This window comes from Equus quagga, unplaced genomic scaffold (genome assembly GCF_021613505.1).
Source record: "Equus quagga isolate Etosha38 unplaced genomic scaffold, UCLA_HA_Equagga_1.0 73442_RagTag, whole genome shotgun sequence".
Classification (NCBI taxonomy): domain Eukaryota; kingdom Metazoa; phylum Chordata; class Mammalia; order Perissodactyla; family Equidae; genus Equus; species Equus quagga.
The window spans coordinates 12284796-12307892 of NW_025802777.1; the positions used below are offsets into that span (position 1 = coordinate 12284796).

The 23097-nt window shown below is 36.9% G+C and overlaps 2 protein-coding genes and 1 pseudogene across 2 annotated transcripts; 1 reads left to right on the forward strand and 2 right to left on the reverse strand.

Annotated features, from left to right (window-relative positions):
- On the reverse strand, window positions 1-460 carry LOC124234326 (keratin-associated protein 23-1-like; annotated as a pseudogene).
- Window positions 461-5494: 5034 nt separating this feature from the next.
- LOC124234358 (keratin-associated protein 13-1-like) lies at window positions 5495-6253 on the forward strand. Its single transcript, XM_046651703.1, has one exon. It carries the CDS (start codon window positions 5523-5525, stop codon window positions 6009-6011), a length of 489 nt encoding a protein of 162 aa, XP_046507659.1. The 5' UTR covers window positions 5495-5522; the 3' UTR covers window positions 6012-6253.
- Window positions 6254-21269: 15016 nt separating this feature from the next.
- LOC124234395 (keratin-associated protein 13-1-like) lies at window positions 21270-21812 on the reverse strand. The gene has a single exon (XM_046651756.1). The coding sequence runs from the start codon at window positions 21795-21797 to the stop codon at window positions 21270-21272; it is 528 nt and encodes a 175-aa protein (XP_046507712.1). The 5' UTR covers window positions 21798-21812.
- Between the last annotated feature and the right edge of the window lie 1285 nt (window positions 21813-23097).

The window sequence follows — 23097 nt, forward strand, 5'->3', positions numbered from 1 at the left end:
TAGCTCGGGGAAGGAAAGCCACAGACACCATAACCCAGGGGTCTGAAGCCACCGGATCCACAGCCCAGTGAGTAGCAGCTTCTAGATCCATAGCTCAGGGAGCAGCAGCTGCTGGACCCAGAGACCAGTGACCTGGCATAAGTTGACCGGCAGGGACTGCAGACTGTGGAGATCCTTGGACGGTAGCAGGACCTCTGGCAGGGGCTGGACACCACACAGGACATCTGGTATCTGAGGGGCTTCCAGCAGGTCTCCCCACAGCCACTGTAAAAAGAAGAGCCCAGCTGGCAGGTGCTGGGAGAGCAGAGATCAGTGCTGTAGACCAGGTTGCTGGGGTAGGAAGAGCCACAGAAGGAGCCTGGGTAGCGCAGGTAGCCCCCAAGGGAGCGGGAGGAGAAGTTTCCAGAGCAGCAGCTGTAGGACATGTTGACAGGAGAGGTGAGTTCAGCTGAGTTACAGTGGGAAGATTCTGAGTTTTAATTTTGCCTTCTGAACTGGGGCATTTATATACTCTCAGCAGTGGGTGTGGCACTGTTCCTACACTGGATTTCCTCTTTCGCATATGTGTTACTCAATAATCTTCTGTGTAATGCGGTTTCATTTGAATTGTTTTTCACATATTCTATTTATGGGCGCCATAATTTTGTTGTTACAGCCAAAGCCAATGAACTACTCCTATGTCAGAAATGCTATGACTGTTTTACATTAATGCACATGCCTTCATGGCCAGGAAAGCTTTTCCTCTGGTTTATGCTACCTGTATCTGCTTCCTAAGCATCCACATCTGGTTTTGCTGGTAGATGCTTTTCTCTTGAGAGAGAGGAATGAGATAACACCAATTTTCTCCTGGAACAATGGATCAAAGGCTCCGTTTCCATCTGGGTGGATGCCTTCCTGGAATGATCCATCTTGTCACTATTCATCTCCATTCTCCAAATTACTTGATGGTAATTTGTTAAGGCAGCAATAGAAAAACAATACACCAAGTACTATAGTATGCTAATATACCAAGTACTGTATAACACACAGTGTGTCTCTCAACCATTGAAGACAGACCAAAAATAGATAAAACAAAGAGACTGAGAGAGATGGCTAGAGACTGAAAGACACTCTGCCATGTATTTGAAGATAAGGTGACAAAAAAGGGGGTCAATTGAAACAGCCCCAGGGAAGATCAATCTGGCCCAACTTTCCACAGCCAAGAGGGTAGCACTAGTGTGATAAGGGGTAGAAATACCGAAAATGGAACACAGAGAAGGCTCAGGAATTTCAGTCTTTTTTCTATTGCATTCTTAAATTACGGTCTGTTTCATCCCAATATCTTTAAAATTAAAACTTTTCAAAATTAGTGTATTTTATGAATTTTGATATATTGTCCTTTATATCATCTACATCTATAAATATCCAGGGCATCTACGGCCTTAGGATGTCTCTAGGTTTTCACTGCACAGGCTTTGACTAACTCTCTGGCACTTGCAGAGCCACGGACCACTGTGCATTTTCCTGCTTAAAAGTGAAGTTTCTTTTCCAGTTCTCTTTTCTTCTGCAGGCTATCTGAATGTTTCTCTTTCTCTCTCCCTTTCTGTGCCTATTTTTTTCTTTCTTTCTTTCTCTCAATTTCTTTCTCTCTTTCTCTTTTGTTTTTTCTCTCTGTCCCCCCACCATTTTTCTTTCCTGCTTTTTCCCTGTATATTTGACTTCTTCTTTTGTTTTCCTTTGTTAATTTTATTTTTTGCCTCTGCTTAACTATAGCTCCAAAGTTAAAGAAAAAAGTTTGGTAGATTTATCATAGTCTTAGAGCATAACCTTCTGCCTTCTAAGTTCCTTCACAAAATATCTGATGTTAGAGTACAACCAGTTTCCCGATCCAGGGAAACGTCCGGTCACGGTTGAAGGCAATATTTTCTTATTTTATTTTCTAATAACACTGTAAGAAACTTACAGCAATGATGTTAGAGCGTATCAAACTTTCACAATAAAATCTATCTCCATTTTAAAAGTAGCATAATGTAGACCTTCTAGAAGGAAGAGGACTGAAGAAAAAAGTAAGTGCACCCAATTCTAACAGCTACTTGGTGAGTCCTTTATTTTCTGTTCTTCTAGAGCAGAGGTCATTTCTCCTTGCTTTATGCCTGAGCAAGTAAGGAAAGTGTCCTATTGATACAATACTGCAGACACTATTCCTTGTCTATATTTTCTGTTTTCTAACACAATTCTAAATTATCTTGATGTTGGTCAAAGGTACAAGATTTCAGTTGTGCAGGATGAATAAGTTCTGGAGATCTAGTGTACAGCACGATCACTATAGCTAATAATACTATTAATACTATTTCATATCTTGAACTTTGCTAAATGAGGTATTTTAAGTGTTCTCACCACACACGAAAAATTGCAACCATGTGAAATGATGGATATGTTAATTAGTTTGATTTTGGTAATCATTTCACAATGTATACTGAATCAAAACATCACGTTGTACACTTTAAACATATACAACTTTTATTTGTCACTTACACTTTCATAAAGCTGGAAAAAACAAAATAATCTTGAAGGTAAAACTCAGGAGTTAAATTGGGGAGCTTAGATTTATCAGCCCAAACTGGAAAATTTAGTGAATTTGTCTTCTGTTACTCCAGTCTCCTTATTCACAGATCGTTCTCTGACAAGAGGTATTTTTCTCTTTACTTTCCTTCTAAATCTCTAAACCTTCATCTACGTTAAGTTAATATAAATTTAAGAAGAATTTGTAAACTCATAACCTTGGACTAAATTAACCTCAAGGATCACATCATTTGTTCCATATATCATAGCCCTCCACCATTGCTTTTTCTTTTTTACTGAGTTGTCGACAATTCAACACTGAAATATTTTGCATAAAACCTATCACTCTGAGCTGTGCATCCAGTGGCTTCTGATCTTTTGATTTCAGAGTCCCATCACTGACTGGGAACAAAATGGTTTTGATATTCGTGATGTGTTACCAACAGAATCTCATTCATAGAAAGTTACAACCTTGACATCCACCTACTGCTCTTCTCCAAATTACCAGTCAACTTGTCACTGCAGGCTGGGGATCTTTCTTTTCCTAATCATCTAGGTTAGAAGCTCAATAAACAAGAGCCAATAATTCTTATGTTAAGATTCTCTTTAATCACTATGTATTACTAACTATTAGCCACAAAATACATACTCTATTATTATCCAACTTAGATTAGAAGACTTTGAATTCTGTACTTTCGAAAATATATTCATTGGATAAAGGTATCATGGTTGCTTTTCTTAAATGCGCTACATGCAACACTAAAGCACATTTCTCTCTGTAATATGTGTTTGTGTGTAATATTTTTCCCTCGGGATCCTTTTATTAAAATTTTACAAGGTAAGAAACAATGAAGATTTCTCAATAAACATGTTAATGAGGAATCCAAGCATGTGTTTTTCTATAAGTTATCCAGAAACAATGGGTGAGAACATGGATTCCAAGGTGAATTGTTTATTTGGGAGGTGATCTCAGTAAATAACTGTAGGAGAGTGAGAAAATATGACATGGAATGCAAGGAAGGCAATAGAAGGTGCATTATGAAGCCAGGTGCCACTGTAAACAACTGGAGCTCGAGTCTAGTGGAGAATTCCCTGCACAGGGGCTCAGCATGTCCTATGAAGTGAAAATGTCCTCAGGTAGATTTCTACAGATGGCCCCAGTTATCAGTCTTCACTGTACAGATGATTACCTAGGGGATATAGGCAGGGCATTGACAGCTTCTGTTGGGGATGGGGCATCACTTAGAAAAGCATAGATACAATAAATATGCAAATGAATGAGATAAGATCTGTAAGGATAAAATGGGGTGAGACAAGCAGAAAGGTGTGAAGACACTCGGTGAGTTTAGGCCATATTGTAACAGTGTAAGGCACGTGTATGTGGTACGGAAATGGAAGACAGGGCTACAGAGAAAGGCTGGAGACCCACAACTGAAGTATTGTTTTCCCCTGATGATCAGTGATGTTGAGCCTGTTTTCATAACCTGTCATTCATTTATATCTCTTTTTTTTCTTTTTTGAACCAGCACAAAATCCACTTATCATGTTGCAGCCACTCAGAGGCAGAAGCTGGCTGGCGCCCTCTCCTCGGGGGCATGTGCAGTATTTGAATTTCCTAAATTTTGGTAGATGTCATTTACTATCATTAAAACTATAATAATGAGCTTTTAAATGGTCGCCTTCACCATAGCTCCTCACTTATTCGAATCGCTCTCATGTATTTTGAAAATAAATAAATCTTTCTAAATTACATAAAATTAGCAAGTTAACATTGCTTAAAATATTGAACCATTCCTCTCAATGAGAATAGAAAAGCTGAAAAAAATTAAGGAAAAAACTCCTCTGTTTGAAAACTTCAGAGAAATACCAAAACATTCCAGAAACACAGAGATCTGTATGGGCCAGAGAGGAAGTCCAAAGAAATGAGCCTGCACCTGAAGTCGCTATTCCCTTAGAATTCTGTGCTGAGTTTGAAAGCAGTGACTAGGAGGCCAAGAGAATTTCCACAAAGTCATAGGGCTAGAAAAACAAAATTGGTATTCAGGGCCTAGCAAAGAGTTGAGACCACCGGAAATATCCCAAACAGTGGAGAGCCAATTCTTAGAAGTAAAATTGAATTGCTAATAGCTTCTTACAGGGACTGAAACCCTGGTTTGAATTATCTTAATTTCTGATGGGATTTAAATGATCTATTATACTGGTGTCCTTATCCTAGCAGCCCGCCAGACATATGAGTAACTCTTCTCTGTAGAAGGCGAAATCATCCTGGTTTTTGCATGTGTGCAAGTGTTTTAAATTGGTCTCTGCTTGTGACTGTGTCTTGGTTCTGGTCCCTCACTGTCACCATGTCTCCAAATAAATGCTTAGGTTTCTCTCTGGTTCTAGCCATCAATGATCAATTTGTCTTGGCTCGTATTTTTTCTCTCCACTGGATTGGAGACACACTGTTTAATAGATGGACGATAATTTTGGAGAACAAGAAAACGTGGTGACAAGTAAGGTCAGTCCTTAGTAGGTTCCTCTTAAGGCCAAAGTTGTGCCTCTGACACATGGACAAAGAAGAAAGGTCATTTTATCTCATTTCCCACCATTTGAGAAGAGTATTTTCCCATTATTGCCAGAAACAAGACACGTAAAGATTATGACAAGAGGAAAAAGAGAGGCTTTCCTGGCTGCGATGGGATAAGTGTTTGTGTGAAACAGTCATGGCATTTCTGACAAGGGAGTGGTTCATTGGCTTTGGCTATAACACCAGAATTATAGTACCCATAAATATTATGTGTGAAAAACTATTCATTTGCAATTACAGAGAAGATTACTGAATTACACCTATGTAAATGAGAGAGCACAAATATCTAAAGGATGACCCTGTAGGTTACCACACCTAGTGCTGAGAGTATATAAATGCCCCACTCCAGAAGGCAAAATTAAAACTCAGATATTCCCACTGTAACTCAGCTGAACTCACCTCTCCTGTCAACATGTCCTACAGCTGCTGCTCTGGAAACTTCTCCTCCCGCTCCCTTGGGGGCTTCCTGCGCTACCCAGGCTCCTCCTGTGGCTCTTCCTACCCCAGCAACCTGGTCTACAGCACTGATCTCTGCTCTCCCAGCACCTGCCAGCTGGGCTCCTCTCTCTACGGTGGCTGTCAGAAGACTTACTGGGAGCCCACCAGATACCAGACGTCCTGTGTGGTGTCCAGCCCCTGCCAGAGGTCCTGCTACCGTCCAAGGATCTCCACAGTCTGCAGTCCCTGCCGGTCAACTTATGCCAGGTCACTGGTCTCTGGGTCCAGCAGCTGCTGCTCCCTGAGCTATGGATCTAGAAGCTGCTACTCACTGGGCTGTGGATCCGGTGGCTTCGGACCCCTGGGTTATGGAGTCTGTGGCTTCCCTTCCCTGAGCTATGGATCCAGTGTCTGCTACCCAATCTACTTTCCTTCCAGGAGTTTCCATTCACCTTGTTACTAGCCACTCTGTAGATCTGGCTTCTACTGATTGATTTGTAGAAAAGCCAAACCCATTTGAGAAATGCCGATTCTGTACTGAGATTATCTATTATCTTGTTTTCCTCCATTGAAAAGTATTCTAATATTCCCTGACCACCACCAGTTCTTTACCTCTCCAGCCCTTAACACTGGCTGATAGATGAACTCTGTCAAACTGAAAAATTAATGAGCAATTCAAATTGCACTGATGATACAATTTCTGGTTTTGCATTTCTCCCCAAAACAGATGAGAAGTCAAGTAATTTTATCTTAATAAACACTTCATTCTGTCCAAATATGCTGTTAATGTTGTTATTTATTAGTTACATGTCAACTAGGATTTGTGTTGTCATTGCTTCTGTTAATGCACTTTGGAAAACTCAGATTGTAGGGGCTGTGCACTAATTTTGGTTGGGCTTAGATATTTCCCCCTCTTTAAGCAGGAATTCTCTGGATGCCCACAGTTTCTAGGTGCCACCTTGAATGAAAATCTCAAGAGATTTGACTATATTGTTCACACAATGAATATGGACTGTGCGTCTCTAAAGACATTATGCATCAGAGAGGCTTGAAGAGTATAGGAACAAAGTTTAGATTTATATGACGAGGGCTGTGCATGAAGGGTATTCAAATGGAAGACTAGAGTGCGGGTGTACATCTTTAGAAAGAGAGCACTTATGAGATTTAGACAATCACAGTGCAGGAAACATCTCATATTTTTTTAATTGGCTAACTCTCTGTACCCCAATTACAATTTTCAATCTGCTCAAATTATGTCCATTTGTATAAGAAGGCAGGCAACAAACTTAGATGGGAAGGAACTAGGCTCAGCAGGTGTGAAGTCGCACCTTGGTTCTTTTCCAACAAATAAACAGAATCTGGCTGCAAACAAGACATATTTAATATCATCAAAAATAACTGTTTCAGCTGTATATTGAAATAAAATTGCAAATCCTTTATTTATACCCTTCTTCTCTCTTACATCCAGGTATTATAAAAAGTAAGGTACTAAGATAGATAGTATGACAACAATTGGAGAAATAATCTTTATATAGAACAAGTGATGTTCAAATACTTTTGCTATTCTTTATTTTGTAAGATCCTCAAATATCCCTGAAATTAGGAAGTTGAATGCAGAGTAGTGAGCCTTGGCAAAAAACTCAGTCTTATAGGTATATCTCAGTCTCCTCATCATGCTCTCTTTACTTCCTCCCTTATTGCCAATGTAATAAAAGATGAAACATAAAAGGATCTGTAGAGTTCATCATATGCAACCTATTTAATCTACAGAGGTGAAGATTGAAACATGGAAGAGTTCAAAAGAGGTTTACAAGGTTGCACAGCAAGTTATTGTAGAGTTATGTGTAGTTCCACTTTATTCCAGCCAACTGTACCATTCCCTCCTATGTTCTTTCTTCCATCATGTGCTCCTTCTCTTCCTCATCTTCCTCTCCCACCGCCCTCTCCTCCACCATGTATAGGAAATAGCTATGGCGCTTATATAATTAGAGAAAAAAAGAAATAATGACAGAAAACTTTGGGAAAAAATTAAATCAGCCATTGCGTTATAAAATTGAAAATGGTAAATAGCACACTCCTCTGTAAGCAGCAATGCTGGCGACATTTAAAAATCCTAGTTGATCTCATGCTCATAATCTCCAACCAAGAGAAACAAAAAAATGTCAGACCCACAAATGCAAGCAATGGCAGAGCACTCATGGGTAACAGCAATAGTGTTTTGGCCAAACTGAGGCTTCCCGTGTTAATGTCTCCAGATTTCAGATGCAGGAGAGGAAAGTTTTCTAACTTTCAAGAATATCCTAGTGTCTTAGTTTTCTATATTGCTATGACAAATTATATCAAATTTAGTGGCTTAAACAATACAAATTTATTATGTTACAATTCTGTAGGTCAAAAGTGAGATAGAGTCTCTCCGGGCTAAAATCAAGGTACTGGCAGGGCTGCATTCCTTTCCAGAGGCTCTAGTGGAAAATCTATCTATTTGCCTTTTTTTAGTTTTCTAGAGGTCACCTACATTCCTTAGTCCATGTCCCCCTTCCTCCATATTCAAATCTAGCGATGGCGAGTCAAATCATTCTTACAGTGCATCACTCTGAACTACTCCTCTCCCTCTCTCTGTTGTTTTTAAGGATGCTTGTGATTATGTTGGGTCCACCTGGTAATCTCTCTAATTTAAGGTCAACTGATTAGCAACTTTAATTTCATCTGCTACCTTAAATACCCCTGCCACGTAAGGAAACATATTCACAAGTCCCAGGACTTACGATATAGTTATCTTTGAGGGGCTATTATTCTGCCTTCCAAAAGCAGTAAACAAGCAAACTTATCAAAACAACTCAAAGATCGATTGACTGTAAATAATCAGCAGTATGATGTATTGCTTACAAACAACCAGTAGAACTCATGGGTGGGAACAACAAACTTGTGACCCCACAATTACACCTGAAGTGATATATAGTATCCCATTTCAGGTTGACAGTCAGGATAAGAAGACTGTATTATTTTACAAGACACTCATAACTCCTGAGTCGATGTCTTGCCATTACCACTCAGGGAACGGCATCCTCCTCCATTCAAGTCTCTGGCACATTCTAAATTTCCCTGAGTACAGATTTTATTCTTTCTATATTTCAAGAATTAACTATAGTATGGTGAATTGTGGTAGTCCAGGTTTCACCAAGTTAATCCACTCTACGCAATTAATGGGAGACCAGCTGGCACTTATCTGACTTATGTCCAGTTGCTTCTAGTCTTTCAGCTTCCTCCAGTTGCATTCTCTGACAGATGAATAACACCATGGACTGTAAACCCAGGAGTTTAGGTTCCAAGCTTCTGCTGCCCACACAGCTAAAGTTCCAGAAGCTGCAGATCATCTGTCTACCAACCAGTTTCCAGGGCTGATTTCCAAGAATAAATGTACACAGTTTCCCAGGAAATTCTCTCATGAATCACTTCTAGGCACTTGATTTCAACAATTTCTTTTTCATTAATATTTATCTCATTAGTGATTACCGAGAACAGTTTTATCCCCCCCAACTCCTTGTCCTCCTGGGTGTTTTTTACTTAGTCACGCCTCAGAACACATTGTCAAACATTTTTTCAGTATCATTATTTTTCACAAAATTTTCCTTGAGACTTTACCATGAGCCAGAACCTATGCTATGGAAATATATGGCTCAATATATTTTTTTTTAAAAGAGATTGCACTTGTGTACTACACCATAAAGAAAAGCAAATTAAGAAAATGTGTGGTCTCCGTTCTAACGGAACTGAAAGTTGAACAGAGAAGGCAAATGCTAAATAAATAATTATTTAATTACAATAATAATGAGCTTGAATGCATTCTTGATGCTAAGAATATGATTTATACATCCAGGGAATTTCAACTTGTTAGAGGTCAAGGCGAATTTCCCAGAGGAATAGCATTTGAAATAAATCTGAAGAATAAGGAGAGAACATATATGTGGGAGCTGGAGAAGAAGTGTTTTTAGGACCAAAGTCTTGAGATGTGCATTATGAAACAGAAGCCCATTTTGGCTGATCATTGAGGGAAAAGGAAAGACTTGAAATTAGGCCAAAAATATTTTGAGGCCATTCTCTGTAGGTCCTTAGTGGTCTGATTCAGTATGGTACTTTCTTCTAAAAGCAACAAGAGCCATTGAATGGCTTTAAGCAGAGGTATAAAGTTGTCTGATTTGTTCGTTTTTAAAATCTTTTTTATTCAATTAGTATTTACATGCAATGAAATGAACAGATTTTAAAGATAGAGATTGATGCTTTTGACAAAAAAAATACACCTATGTTACAACTACCTGATCAGGTTCTAGAACATTCCCCCATCCCAGAAAGTATCCTCATGTTCCTTTTTAATCAAGTCCTGCCCCCACATCCAACTACTGTGATGATTTCTTTCACCATAGAATAATTTTGTCTATTCTAAAAACTTCATAAAAATTAGGTCGTATAATATGTTCTCATGTGTATCCAGCATTTTTCACTCAAAATAATGTTTTTGAGATTCCCCATGTTGCTTATGTTTGATTCATCTTATTTCTCTGTGGTGTACCCTTGTGTAAATATATCATAATGTGTTTGTTTCTTTGTCTGTTGACAAGTACTGAATTGTTTCAAGAGTTAAAAAATTTTTTAAATCAATAAAGCTGCAATGAACACTGATTGTTCCAGTCTTCTCTTGAACATATGGTTTTAGTTTTTCTTGGAGAAAAAAAACCCTAAATGGAATTTCTGGGCCATAGTGAGCGTATGTTTAACTTCATTAGAGATTGGCAAACAGTTGTCCAAAGTCAGTTTTATCATTTTACTCTCCAACCAACAATGCCCCAGAGTTCTAGGAGCTCCACATCTTCATCAGCATTGGACGTTGCCATCTTTCTTTTAGCCGTTTGGTGGATGACAGTGGTATGCCATTGTGATTTTAAGTTGCATTTACTTGGTGAATAATGATTTTGAGCACCTTTTCTTGTGCTTATTGATCATACCCATGTCTTCTTTTGTGTGGTGTTTATTCATGTTTTTCCACACTTTTATAAATAGGTTTTCTTTTCATTAATATGTTGGAATTATTTACCTACTCTGGAAATAAGCCCATTGTTAGATTTGTGTATTACTGATAATTTCCTATTAGTGACTTGTCTCCTCGTCTTCTAACAGTGACTTTTGACAAGCAAAAACTTCTATTTTGATGAAATAAAATTGATCAATTAGTTTTCTTTTATAGCACTTGTTCATATTCTCTAAGAAATTTTGTCTATCATCAGGTTAGAAAGATACTCTCTTATGTTTTTTTTTAACTAAAGGCTTTAAAATTTCAGCTTTTTTTTTAAAGATTTTATTTTTTCCTTTTTCTCCTCAAAGCCCCCCAGTACATAGTTGTATATTCTTCGTTGTGGGTCCTTCTAGTTGTGGCATGTGGGACGCTGCCTCAGCGTGGTTTGATGAGCAGTGCCATGTCTGCGCCCGGGATTCGAACCAACGAACCACTGGGCCGCCTGCAGCGGAGTGCGCGAACTTCACCACTCGGCCACGGGGCCAGCCCCTAAAATTTCAGCTTTTATATACAGGTGTATGATACGCATCAACACATTTCCTTTCCTATTTTTTTAGTTCTTTACATGTACCCACTAATTCTAATACCATTTGCTGAGGACATTTTCCACCATTTGAATTGATTTGACACTTAAAAAAAGTATTTACAACATATATATGAGTCTATTTCAGAACTCTATTCTGTTCCTTGATTAATTATCTATACTTATTCCAGTAGCGTGATACCTCAATATATCTTTATGTTAAGTCCTGAAATGAGATAGCAAAAGTCTTCCAGCTTTATTTCTGTTTCAAGATTATTTTCCCTATTCTTGCCCCCTTGCATTATAGAAATCTTAGAGTCAGTTTTCAAATTTTTATAAAAACACCTACTGGCAATTTTGTTCAGAATGTATTGAATCTATAAACTAGGGATAATGAATATCCCTCAATCTATGACATGTCTCTCAATTTATTTGGGTTTTATTTGATTTTTTTCTGTAATATTTTATAGTATTAAGTGTGGAAATGTTAGATCTTGAAGTGCATTTTTTTGATAATATGTTTTGTTGTTATTATAACATATTTTAGACAATTTTTTACATATTTTTGGTTTTATATTAAAATAAAATACATTCTTAGAGTAATTTTGTAGATTCCTCAGGAATTTCTTAATGCAAACAATCATCCTAACTGTGAATACAGAAAGTCTTCTCATTCCTTTGCTCTTATTTATACTTTTTATTTGTTTTTCTTGCCTTATTGATGTGGCTAAGACTTATAGCACGGTGATGACTAGAAATGTTGTTAATGTGGCTGATTTTGTGTGTGTTCATATGAGTGTGTAGTGTGTTACCTCCTCTGCTCACAACAACTAAATATGTATCTTTTTAGTTTTGAGAACCTGTTATTTACAGTATCAAATTATATCTGACCAGGGATGTGGGTTGAAATTTGATTGATATTATTAATCTAGCTCACTGAGAAGGCAACTGCAATAAAATCCCAATTCTTTCATCCCCAGTGAGCCTGGGAACTCATTTTCAAATTCTCCTCAGCTCAGGCAATGGGATCTTTACACATTGCAATTTACTAATTGAATTCCTTCTAATTCAAGATTGCCATAGTCACTATGCCATCCAATCCCTATCACCTTGCTTTTTACATTTCACTGTAATTCACCTTAGCCCCAATTTCAGAAGACTGAAAGAAAACTTTTACTTGGTGATGCAAGTATTATAAAGAAAATGGTACTTAAAAATAACTCTAAAAGTTGGGACTATCTTAAATATCAAAAACACAAGAGCTATGAGAACTGATAAGGGGAAGAATAAGAAGATAAGTCGAATGACCAAAGCAGAGAGGAAAAACACAATTTTGTTCAGGAAAGAATTGATGTTAAGTTGGTTTACAGGAAAAGGAGGGTGTATGTAAAAATGGGAGACGGAGATAGCAATACAGGATGGGTACGTGTGGATATTCTGATTTTTGGACATCATTAATTACAGATTTTATCGTTCTCACTCAAGTTAGTGCACTCATATTTTAATTCAATATCCTTACTCCAGTTTCTACCCTAATCAAGCTACTTTTACTCATTCTCCAGATTCAGCTTGTAAAATACTTTCTCTGGGACGCTTTATCGACTTCTAAGATAGTTAAGATCTCATTGATAAACATACTTATATGTTGAGGAACTGCTTATTTACAACTTGAATCACAATTGTAATTAAATAGTTATTTTGTTAACCTTGCTAGATGGTAAATTTGGAGAAAAAGAAACCACACTTTTAAAAATTGTTTTTAAATTTTCTCATTATAGAGCAGCATTTGAATGAGTTCATTCTCCTCAGAAAAAAATAGAACATTTGTTCTTCATGCATTCTCTAAGAGCAGAGCAGAATGGAGCAGAACAGAATGAATATTATTTTGGGAACTGACTGGTACTGACAAGATGTTTGACATTGTACTACTGAGGCATGACTAATAAAAAATATGGGAGTTAAGGTTGGGGTGGGGGACAAAGCTGTTATCTGTAATCACTAATGTGACAAGAATAAATAAATAGAAATTGGTGAAATCAATTGCATAGAAATGATTCATGATGAGTTTCCCGGGAAACTGAATATGTTAATCCCTAGAAGTCAGAACCGCATGCTGGCGGGTGAAAAGATGCCTGGCAATTCCTGGAAATAGAGTTGCTTGGGATTCAAACCATTGAATTCAAAATTCACAGAGCCAGTGACTGTAATAGATGGGCAGGGAACATAGCAGTAGGAAACTGGAAGTCTGGTAGGATAGGACCTGTGAGAGATCTAACGGGAAGCTGGTAGAGAGTGGAGGTGTCTTTGTAGGGAACTGGAGACCCAGAACCACTTCTGTTAAGTTGCTGGCATATAGGGAGAACTTTATCTTGATCCTGGTAATTCAGAATGCCGCAAAAGACTTAGGGGTATGAGCTGGCTGTTTCTGAGCAGCTTTTGTATGGAATTGGGACAGTTCCTTGAGATATAATGATAAAGATTTTATATTTTGATGGTTAAATCCTTAAATGAGACATTATTATGTTTAACTTCAGCACTAGTTGTGATATTACAAATTTACTATCTCCAACATTGTAAGTAGTGATTGTGTACGAGTACTTCATTATATGGCTGTGGAATTACTGTTGAATCTATTGCTGATTTATCTTTAAAACAAAGTTTGCTTTTTAACTCTAGTATTTACAGGGAACAGAGAACCACTTTTACATCTGAAATATGCAGATAATTTTTAATTACCAAGGACAGCCCCAATTTAGCCAAAACGTATTTCTCCACACTAATGCAATTTTGTCTACATTCTGGATCTCTAAAATGACCGTGGCCCCCAAGTGGGAATTTGCAAGTGAAGATAACTTGGATTATTATATTTTTGAAAATCATGTTAGTTATAAACAAAATAAGATTGAGCTCACAGGGGAGCACACAATGTTGCTGTTTCATCATCTGTCAGAGAAAGCCAAGTGGAATTTTGTATATTTTCTCTCATTGTTTCAATCACCTTCAATCTCCTGGTAACATTCTAGAAACCATAGTTATATCCCAAGCAATCTGGGGGTGATTACAACGGTGGTGATAATGGAGAGGAAGAGAAGAAAGAAGAGGAATGACAAGAGGGGAGCGATGAGATCTCATGGCACAGTTGAAATCACATTAAAATGAAACTTCGGAACCCGGGATTCTATTCTTATCCTTACCATTAATTTGCTATATGACCTAGAAACTGACTCTCCTAGGTCTCAAGTTCCAAATCTATATAGTAAGTACGTTTAACTTGGTGATCTATGCAGTTACTTACGTCTCTCATATTTAGTGTATTTAAGAAGAAGGTGGGACATTTTCAATTCCTTAAAGAAATAGCACCTTCGAGAAGTCTGTGATTCTCTTTGAGCCTCCATTTTTCTCATATGCTAAAAGGACCTTAGAATATAATAGATGAATCCCTCACAGGTCTGCTGTAGGGTATAATGAGATAATGAATAGGAAATTTAGTTAAAGATTTCTTGGCTCTACACAAAGATATCATTTTGTTATGTTTGGCTTATTTACAACAAGCCATATCTTTAGCAACTTATTATTTCCTAAAATACTATATTTATAAAAGCTTGGAAAGTAACTATAAAAAAATCAAAGAGTATCCAATTTCATGGTGAGATACAACTGAAACAGACCTATGGCTTTCTTTAGAAGCTCTTCAGCTGTGTTGAGTTTGGGCTTTGGGAAAGCACCAAGATGGAAGCCACTCCTTCTCAACCTACACCCTCACCACCTAGGTTCAGTGATGATGTCCCTGCACACCAGACACTTAGAGAAATGAATCAGACAGGAACGCGGTTGTTGGACTGCAAAATTCAGACAGTTTTGCCAACCCAAATGGAGTGAATTCAATTCTAGGTGCTGAAAGCTCATAGGTGTTCTTTTCTTGATTTTATAAACATATACTAGTCTTCTATTTACTTGCTTTTTATCCTATGGACCAAACCGTATAACTAAATTATTTCCTTGCTCTCTATATTTCTGGTGTACGTGTCAACTTCTTAATTTCCTGTTCTGCCAGCACACACACATGGTCAGTTGGTCATTGTGTTGGTTTGGCTCTCCTCTGCTCCGGAGATTTACAGTTAGAGAAAGTTGCACCTTCAAACTATCAACTTCCAGGAAATTACCACTTTAAGAGAGTTAAAACACTAGAAATATTAGTTAGGACTTTGCATACACTCAGATTTTCAAAGTCTATTCATAGGGAAGTATTGATCTTTTATTAATCCCACAAATACACAACAAAACAAAATTAGAAAATACACAGGTAACAAACCATCATATTATTTTCGGCTTAAGGAGTTTATTACATTTGAATCACGTGAATTTTATTTTAAGGAGAAAATCTTTTGAAATAAATTCTATCACAAATGATGATATTAAACTTTAAATTTGGGTTATTGTTCAGTTTAGTGCTGGCAGTACATTTTTAAAAAGTGAAAAATCAGTAGATTTAAGATAGAAATGAATTACAAATTTTTAACGTAAAAGAATCTCATGTGATTGTAAATTAACGTATATTGTTCATAAAGGTCCAAACATCAAATTAAAAAAACACAATGGAAATTGAGAAATATTTTGAAATGTATGATAATAATCAGACAACTCAGTAAAATTTGACAGATAACAGCTGCTTAGAAGAAAATTTTAGATTTTAATGTATATATGAAAATACGAGAAAGCTTGAAATCAAATTTTTAGTACTCTACATGAGGAAGCTAGATAAAAGAATAGCAATTTAAACCAAAAGAAATTTTAAAATAGGAATTATAAAGATAAGAACAGAAATCAATGAAATAGAAGTCAAACATAAAGCAGAGAAAACTAGTAAGGTCAAAATTTAGATTTTGTGAAAATCAATTATTTCAATTTTTAAAATAAACCATATAAGAAAAGAAGTGACCAATAGCTATACAAAATCTACGTAATTATTTGGAAAAAAACATTTTTTTATATTCTTCAGCAGAATTAATTTTTCCTTCATTTCATCCAGATAGTAAGGTGAGTGTCTCAACTTTCCTCATTCTTCTTGTTTTCCAAACACATCTTCACAATAGCCTTCACAGCAAACTTAAGAGTAACCACAGAATGAGTAAGGAGCAAAACTACTCTAGGCAAAAGTGGAAAGTTAATAAATTTGTTTTCAAAGAGTTGAGAGTCCTAGTAAGATCCTCTGCACCAATCAACGAGGCTTGGAACCTCATTCTCTTCCAGTTTATTTTCATCTCTAATTCTACATTTGTATGACAGGAAACGATGGGGGTATCAGTTGAAGGAGACTTTCCATGCACTCACATCCTGGTCAGTCCAGTCCTAACCTCGTATTGATTAGTTCTATACAATGTAGACTTTCAGGGGGAATTTTTTTTTTTTTAAAAAGTGAATTATGCGTGAACATTATACAAATGGACAATTTCAAAATATGTATGTTCTTTCCTGTGGAAATATGGACTTGCAATTTTTTTGTTTGTGGGTCAGCATTCCTAAGACATTGAACCATTTTCTTTTTTTTACTCAACTCCCTTTTGTTTTATTGGGTTTTTTTTGGTGAGGAAGATTGGCCCCGAACTAACCTCTGCTGCCAATCTTCCTCTTTTTTTTTTTCCTCCCCAAAGCCCCAGTACATAGTTGTACACCCTAGTTGTATGTCCTTCTAGCACTTCTATGTGGGACGCCGCTACAGGATGGCTTGATGAGTGGTGTGTATGTCTGCACCCAGGATCTGAACCGTTGAACCCTGGGCCACCAAAGCAGAGCTCCCAAACTTAACCACTAAGTCACCTGGGGGCCAGCCCCCAATCTGGATTCAATTGTTTCTGATCTAAGGAGTGTTATCCATATATTATAGTACCTACTGTTTCAATTGCACCCACTTCTAGAAATTGTTAATCAAATCAGACAGGGTCAAATGAATTATTTTACAGGTAATTTTTGAGGATACAAACTTTTTGAATATTTTTACGTTTTTCTTTTCATTTGTTAAGGCTATTTTGAACTGATATAAAATTCCAGGTTGACTTGTTTTTTCTTTTCAGTCTTTTAAAGATTTCATTCCATTTTCTTCTAAGACAATTAGCTATATTTCTTATTACTATTCCTGCATATGTAATATTTGTTTTTTCCTCTGGCTACTTTAACAATTTTATTATCTTTTCTTTTTACCGGTTAACTATGATGTGACTGGATCTGGATTTCTTTTTATTTATTCTGATTCAAGTATCCTAAGATTCTTGGATTTGTGCATTGGAGATTTTTTTTGGTTTCTTTGCTGTTGTTGGCTTATTCTTTGTCAAATATATAAAGATTTTTACTATAGTTTTTCTATTTTTTTCTTCCTAATATTTTTTTCTGAGACTTTTGTTGTATAGTTTTTGGATTGCTTGATGTTTTTCAACAAGTTTCCAAATCCTTACTCTGTCTTTTCTGTCAATCCTTAATCTCTGTGTAGCTTGGATTGGATAATATTTTATTTAAAAATCCATCTTCAAGTTCCACTTATACTTACTTCTGTTTTGTCAAATATTCTTTTAATCCTACTTTTACTTTAAATAGTTGATTTTCTGGTTGAAGATATCCACGTTTTTTATTGTTATTTTTATTACTATTATTACTTCCACATTTCTTAAAATTCCCCGTATGTTTGTCAATTATAGCCATCTTTATCTTAAATTATTCATCATAGTCATTTTAAAGTCTGTGCCAACTAACTCTAATATTTCTGTAAAATGTGGATTTTTTTCTATTGATTGTTTTTCTTTTGGTTGTGGTAATATTTAAGTGCTCTTTGAAATTCTTTGTTTTATTGCATTACAGACATTGTATATAAAAGAACCATGGATTCCGGAGTAGATATATTTATATCTACATACACATATGATTGTATTTATATACATTTGTGATTATATGGTCATACAATCATATAAGTATGATTGATACATATATACACACAAATATACATATGCAAATAAATTACTTCTTGTCTAGAGAATGTAAGTCTTTTCTTTTGCATGTTAGAAAGGTACAGGGCTTATCAGTGAGATTCCTCAAAGAGTTGAGTTAGCCAAGCACAGTCCCCAACTTTTATCAGCTTGACTGCACCTCCAGTTTGCCTATACTCCACCGGATATGCTGCCACTTTCTGATCTCAGCACAGTATTATATTCTACCTGTCAGCTGGCGGGAGGTTGGTCCATAGTTTCTGATGGTTTTAGTTTGCCTTTGAATTCGAGTTTTGTTTGTTTGAGTTATTGTACTTTATAGTTTTAACATTTTTACGTTCATGTTTGTATATTCGAGTACTCTGTCAAAATTCTTAAAGTTGTCTTTAATTTATTAAGATTAATAGCCACAATAATTTTTATGTGCGTTTCTAATATGTCCATTATCCGGACCTACTGTAGGTTTGTTTGAATGCTGTGTTGTCTCTTGGTTTGCTCTTTTCTTGCCTTTTTCTAAACTTGGTAATTTTTAATCAATCACTATAGAAAGGTTGAGGCTCTGAAGGTGACTATTTGCAGAGAAATTTACTTTGGATGTAGCAACCTGGGGTAAGATTATGCATAATCTCATAACATCAATGTTGATGCAGTTCAAAGGTTGGCTTCAGTTTCTTTCTTTCTTCTTTTTTTGAGGAAGATTAGCCCTGAGCTAACTACTGCCAATCCTCCTCTTTTTGCTGAGGAAGACTGGCGCTGAGCTAACATCCATGCCCATCTTCCTCTACTTTATATGTGGGACACCTACCACAGCATGGCTTTTGCCAAGCAGTGCCATGTCCACACCTGGGATCTGAACTAGTGAACCCCAGGCCGCTGAGAAGAGGAATGTGCACACTTAACCGCTGCGCCACCGGGCTGGCCACCAAGGCTTCAGTTTCTGTGAAGCATATTCTATGTTTGCTTACCGTTAAAATTCTAGGAGAGTCTTTAAAAGCCTAGAATGTCTCAAAAACCTAGTCTTCAAAAGGCTAGAATGTTTACCTGTATTCTCAGCTTCTTAGAAACCCTGGATTCTGATTCCGCTCATTCACATCATGAACCCATTAGCATCTTTGGAGTCAGTAGGAAGAAACCAGCCCAATTATCAACATTTATTTTGACTTAAAACCTCTCTTAATTTTGATCTGGCAGTTCTCAAACTGATAGTGTTTCAGTGTTCATGCAAAGATCATTTTACCCAATTTTACTAAGGTTCTTATTGATAGGAGTGATTTGAACTACCCAGTCTGCTGCTGCCAAAAGTTGTATTTGGTAAATAACATCATGCTAAATTTCTCTCTATAAGGGTGGCTGGTAAAAATGTTCATTTTGCGATATATTAAAAATGGTGTACAATAGACAAGAAATCTACAGTGAGGATTATCCCTAGAAATCTGTCCAGTAAAATTGATAGGTAGATATGAAAACTATGATTATTTTCATTTGAAACTCAGAATTTAAAATGATAAAGTAGGATGCACCCATTACAAATGCTTAGCCCCATGTACCAAATACATCCTCCATTGTACATTAACTGTCCAACCTTTCCCAAAACATACCAGGGACCTTTCTACTTCTCTGCTTTGTTTATTTCTTTGTATCTTCCCAAACTTCCTCTATTCCATTCTATACTACACTCTATACAACTTCTGTTTTTTTCACAAAATTGTGAATAGCGATTTCTCTGTAGGACTGGAATATTGAGCCAGACCATGACTCACTGATTTTCCATTGCCTCATGTTTAAAAGAAATGTACAGGGGCAAACCCCATGGTGTAGTGATTAAGTTGAGTTCGTTCCACTTTGGTGGCCTGGGATTGTGGGTTTGGATCTTGGCTGACATACACTACTCATCAGCCATGCTATGGCAGTGACCCACATAGAAAAGTAGAGGAGAGTGGCAACAGATGTTAGCTCAGGGCTAATCTTCCTCAGCAAAATAAAAAGAAGACAAAGAAATGTACTTAATGGTGCACATAAAATTTATTTTCCTCTGAGTGCTGTTTAAAATTCTGAAGAAATAATGACTTGAAAAATCTCTTTAAATATTTATTTAGCTCAACACAAAGACAAGGTCTTTCTATTATGAAATTTGTCTTCTGCTCAAACAGTGTATGACATAGCAATGTACAGTTTTCTGGAATAAATGGCCTATAAAATATTAGCATGTAATTATAAAAAATAAAAACAAAAGATCTCCATTTTTTTGGCTGACATAAAAGTTTGTGATTCTCAGCCAAAAGAAGTTTGAGCCATTAGAAAGCATAGAGGTAAAAACTCAAACACCTTGAATCAAAAGCCTTACACCAAGAATAATTGGCTTCCACCTTATACACTGTAAAGAAATGAATTCCGTGGAGAAGTATTCACTGGGATTCATTGATTTGGTCAATTGTACCAACCTACATCAGAGAAACTTAATGGAAGTTATTCACGTTTTATATTTAGTAATTTTGTTAAATGTACAACCACAAGTCATATTGATGTTTAATTTTTATTTCATGTACAGACCTGGCAGTGTAACTAAATTTTATTCTTTCTCGCTGCAGTCCATAGGTACCCACTAACTTACATGCCTTTCTCCTTTGAAGAGAGATACAAGGAGTCATGTGATTTAAAGGATTAGGCTTTCAAAGCTCTCAAGAATTTTGTTTATCCCAAGTTTATATAAAGAGGCAAAAAAACCCTAAAAAGCAAAATTTTTGATTCAAATCCCCCAGCCTCTCTGATTCCAAATCTTGCTTTAGCAAATAAATTCATCTTTTACATATACAAACCCAATAAATAGTAAAAGAAATTCCTGGTTAATAAATAAGTAACAAATAATGATAACAACAACATATATGGATGCAAGAATAAATGTGTTTATTTAATTAAGATGATTAGATTTTTCTTAATTTTTGAACAATGTCTAATGAGTGGATGAATTCTATCACCAATGCAACTATATGATTTAAAACTCAACTTCATTACTTAGTTCTACATTCTGAAAGAACGAACTTGTAAGCTAAGCTGGGTGACCCAAGAAAGGGTGAGCAGTTAGTTTTGGAAAACCGTGAAGAGAGTTGTTGCTTGTGAGAATAAAATAGTTGAGATTCTGCAGAATGATCTGGACACTCAACAAGTGAATCTGTAGAAGTCAGATCCACAGATCGGCCGGTAGCAAGATGGCTGGAGATTCCAAAAACGAAAATAGGTTGGATGGCAGAATCTGGATCCAGAGCTCAAGGAAGGGAAGCCACAGATTCCATAATGCAGTGGTCTGAAGCCACTGGATCCACAGCCCAGTGAATAGGAACTTCTAGATCCATAGCCTGGGCAACAGCTGTCACTGGACCTACAGCCCAGAGGCCGAGTATAAGTTGACCCGTAGGGACTGCAGAGACTGGAGGTCCTTGTGTGGTAGCAGGATCTCTGGCAGGGGCTGGACACCACACAGGACGTTTGGTATCTGGTGGGCTCCCAGCAAGTCTTGTGACAGCCACTGTAGAGAGAGGAGCCCAGCTGGCAGGTGCTGGGACGGCAGAGGCCAGTGCTGTAGATCAGGTTGCTGGGGTAGGAAGAGCCACAGAAGGAGCCTGGATAGCGGAGGTAGCTTCCAAGGGAGTGGGAGGAGAAGTTTCCAGAGCAGCAGCTGTAGGACATGTTGACAGGAGAGGTGAGTTCAGCTGAATTACAGTGGCAAGATTCTGAGGTTGATTTCTACCTCTGGGACTCTGGCCATTATATACTCTCAGCAGTAGATGTTGAAAGCTTTGAGGGCCTCATTCCTACATTTGTACTCCCTCTTTGTGTAGCATTAACTCAATCATAATTTCTGTAATTGCAGCTGCATAGTTTCCTACATATTGTTTTTATGGGTGCTATAATAATTTTTGTTATAATATGAAGCTAATAAACTACGCTTGTGTCAGAAATTCCATGACCGTTTTACATTAATGACCACCTCATCATGGTCAGGAATGTCCTTCTTTTTCTTCCTGTTATGCATTGCACATGCTTCTTATTCTGTCTTTGCTGAGGTATACATTCCTTCTAAGCGTGTGGATTGAAATGACAAGAACTTCTGTCAGCCTAGAATACTCTATCCATTGAAAATATGCTTCAGATATGATAGAGAAATAAAAACTTCCCTGGATAAATAAAAGCTCATGGTGTTCACTGCCAGAATACCTCCCCTAGAAGATGTGATCAAGAAGGCCCTCATATCTGAACAAAAAAGAAGAAAGCGTTTGTAAACCATTGATCAAGGGGATACATAGGCAGAAAAAACCCTGAAAATTGCAGCTCTCTTTCAAAACTGCTTAGAAAACACTTAATTATAACATTTAAGATAAAGGAAAGAAATGCATAAAAAATAGCTATAATCTGGGGCAAGCCTGGTGGTGCAGTGGTTAAGTTCATGCCCTCTGCTTCCATGGCCAGGAAGCACCAGTTCAAATCCCAAATGCAGACCTAAGCAGCACTTATCAAGTCATGCTGCAGCAGGCGTCCCATGTATAAAAAAACATAGAAAGACAGACATAGATGTTAGCTCAGGGCCTATCTTCCTCAGTAAAAACTGGAACATTGGCAGTGGATATTAGTTCAGGGCTAACCTTCCTGAAAAAAAAAAAAGTATAATCTCATCATTTTAACTATAAAATCACAACACAAAATGGAATAAGTTGTGACAATAATAACTTAGAAGGGGAAGAGGATAGGGATGGAAACTGCTTCAACAAAAGAAATGAGGCAATCAGAAAATGGACTGTCTGATCTATGAGATTCTTTTATACAAACCTCACAGTAACCACTAAACAAATAATCAGAACAGAGACACAAATCATAAATAAAGAGAAAACTGATAAAACTATCCTAGAGAACTACCATCTGAATAGGCGATCTGAAATACATGGGGCAAGAAACAAGGGAAATACAGAACAACCAGAAAACAAGGGATAAA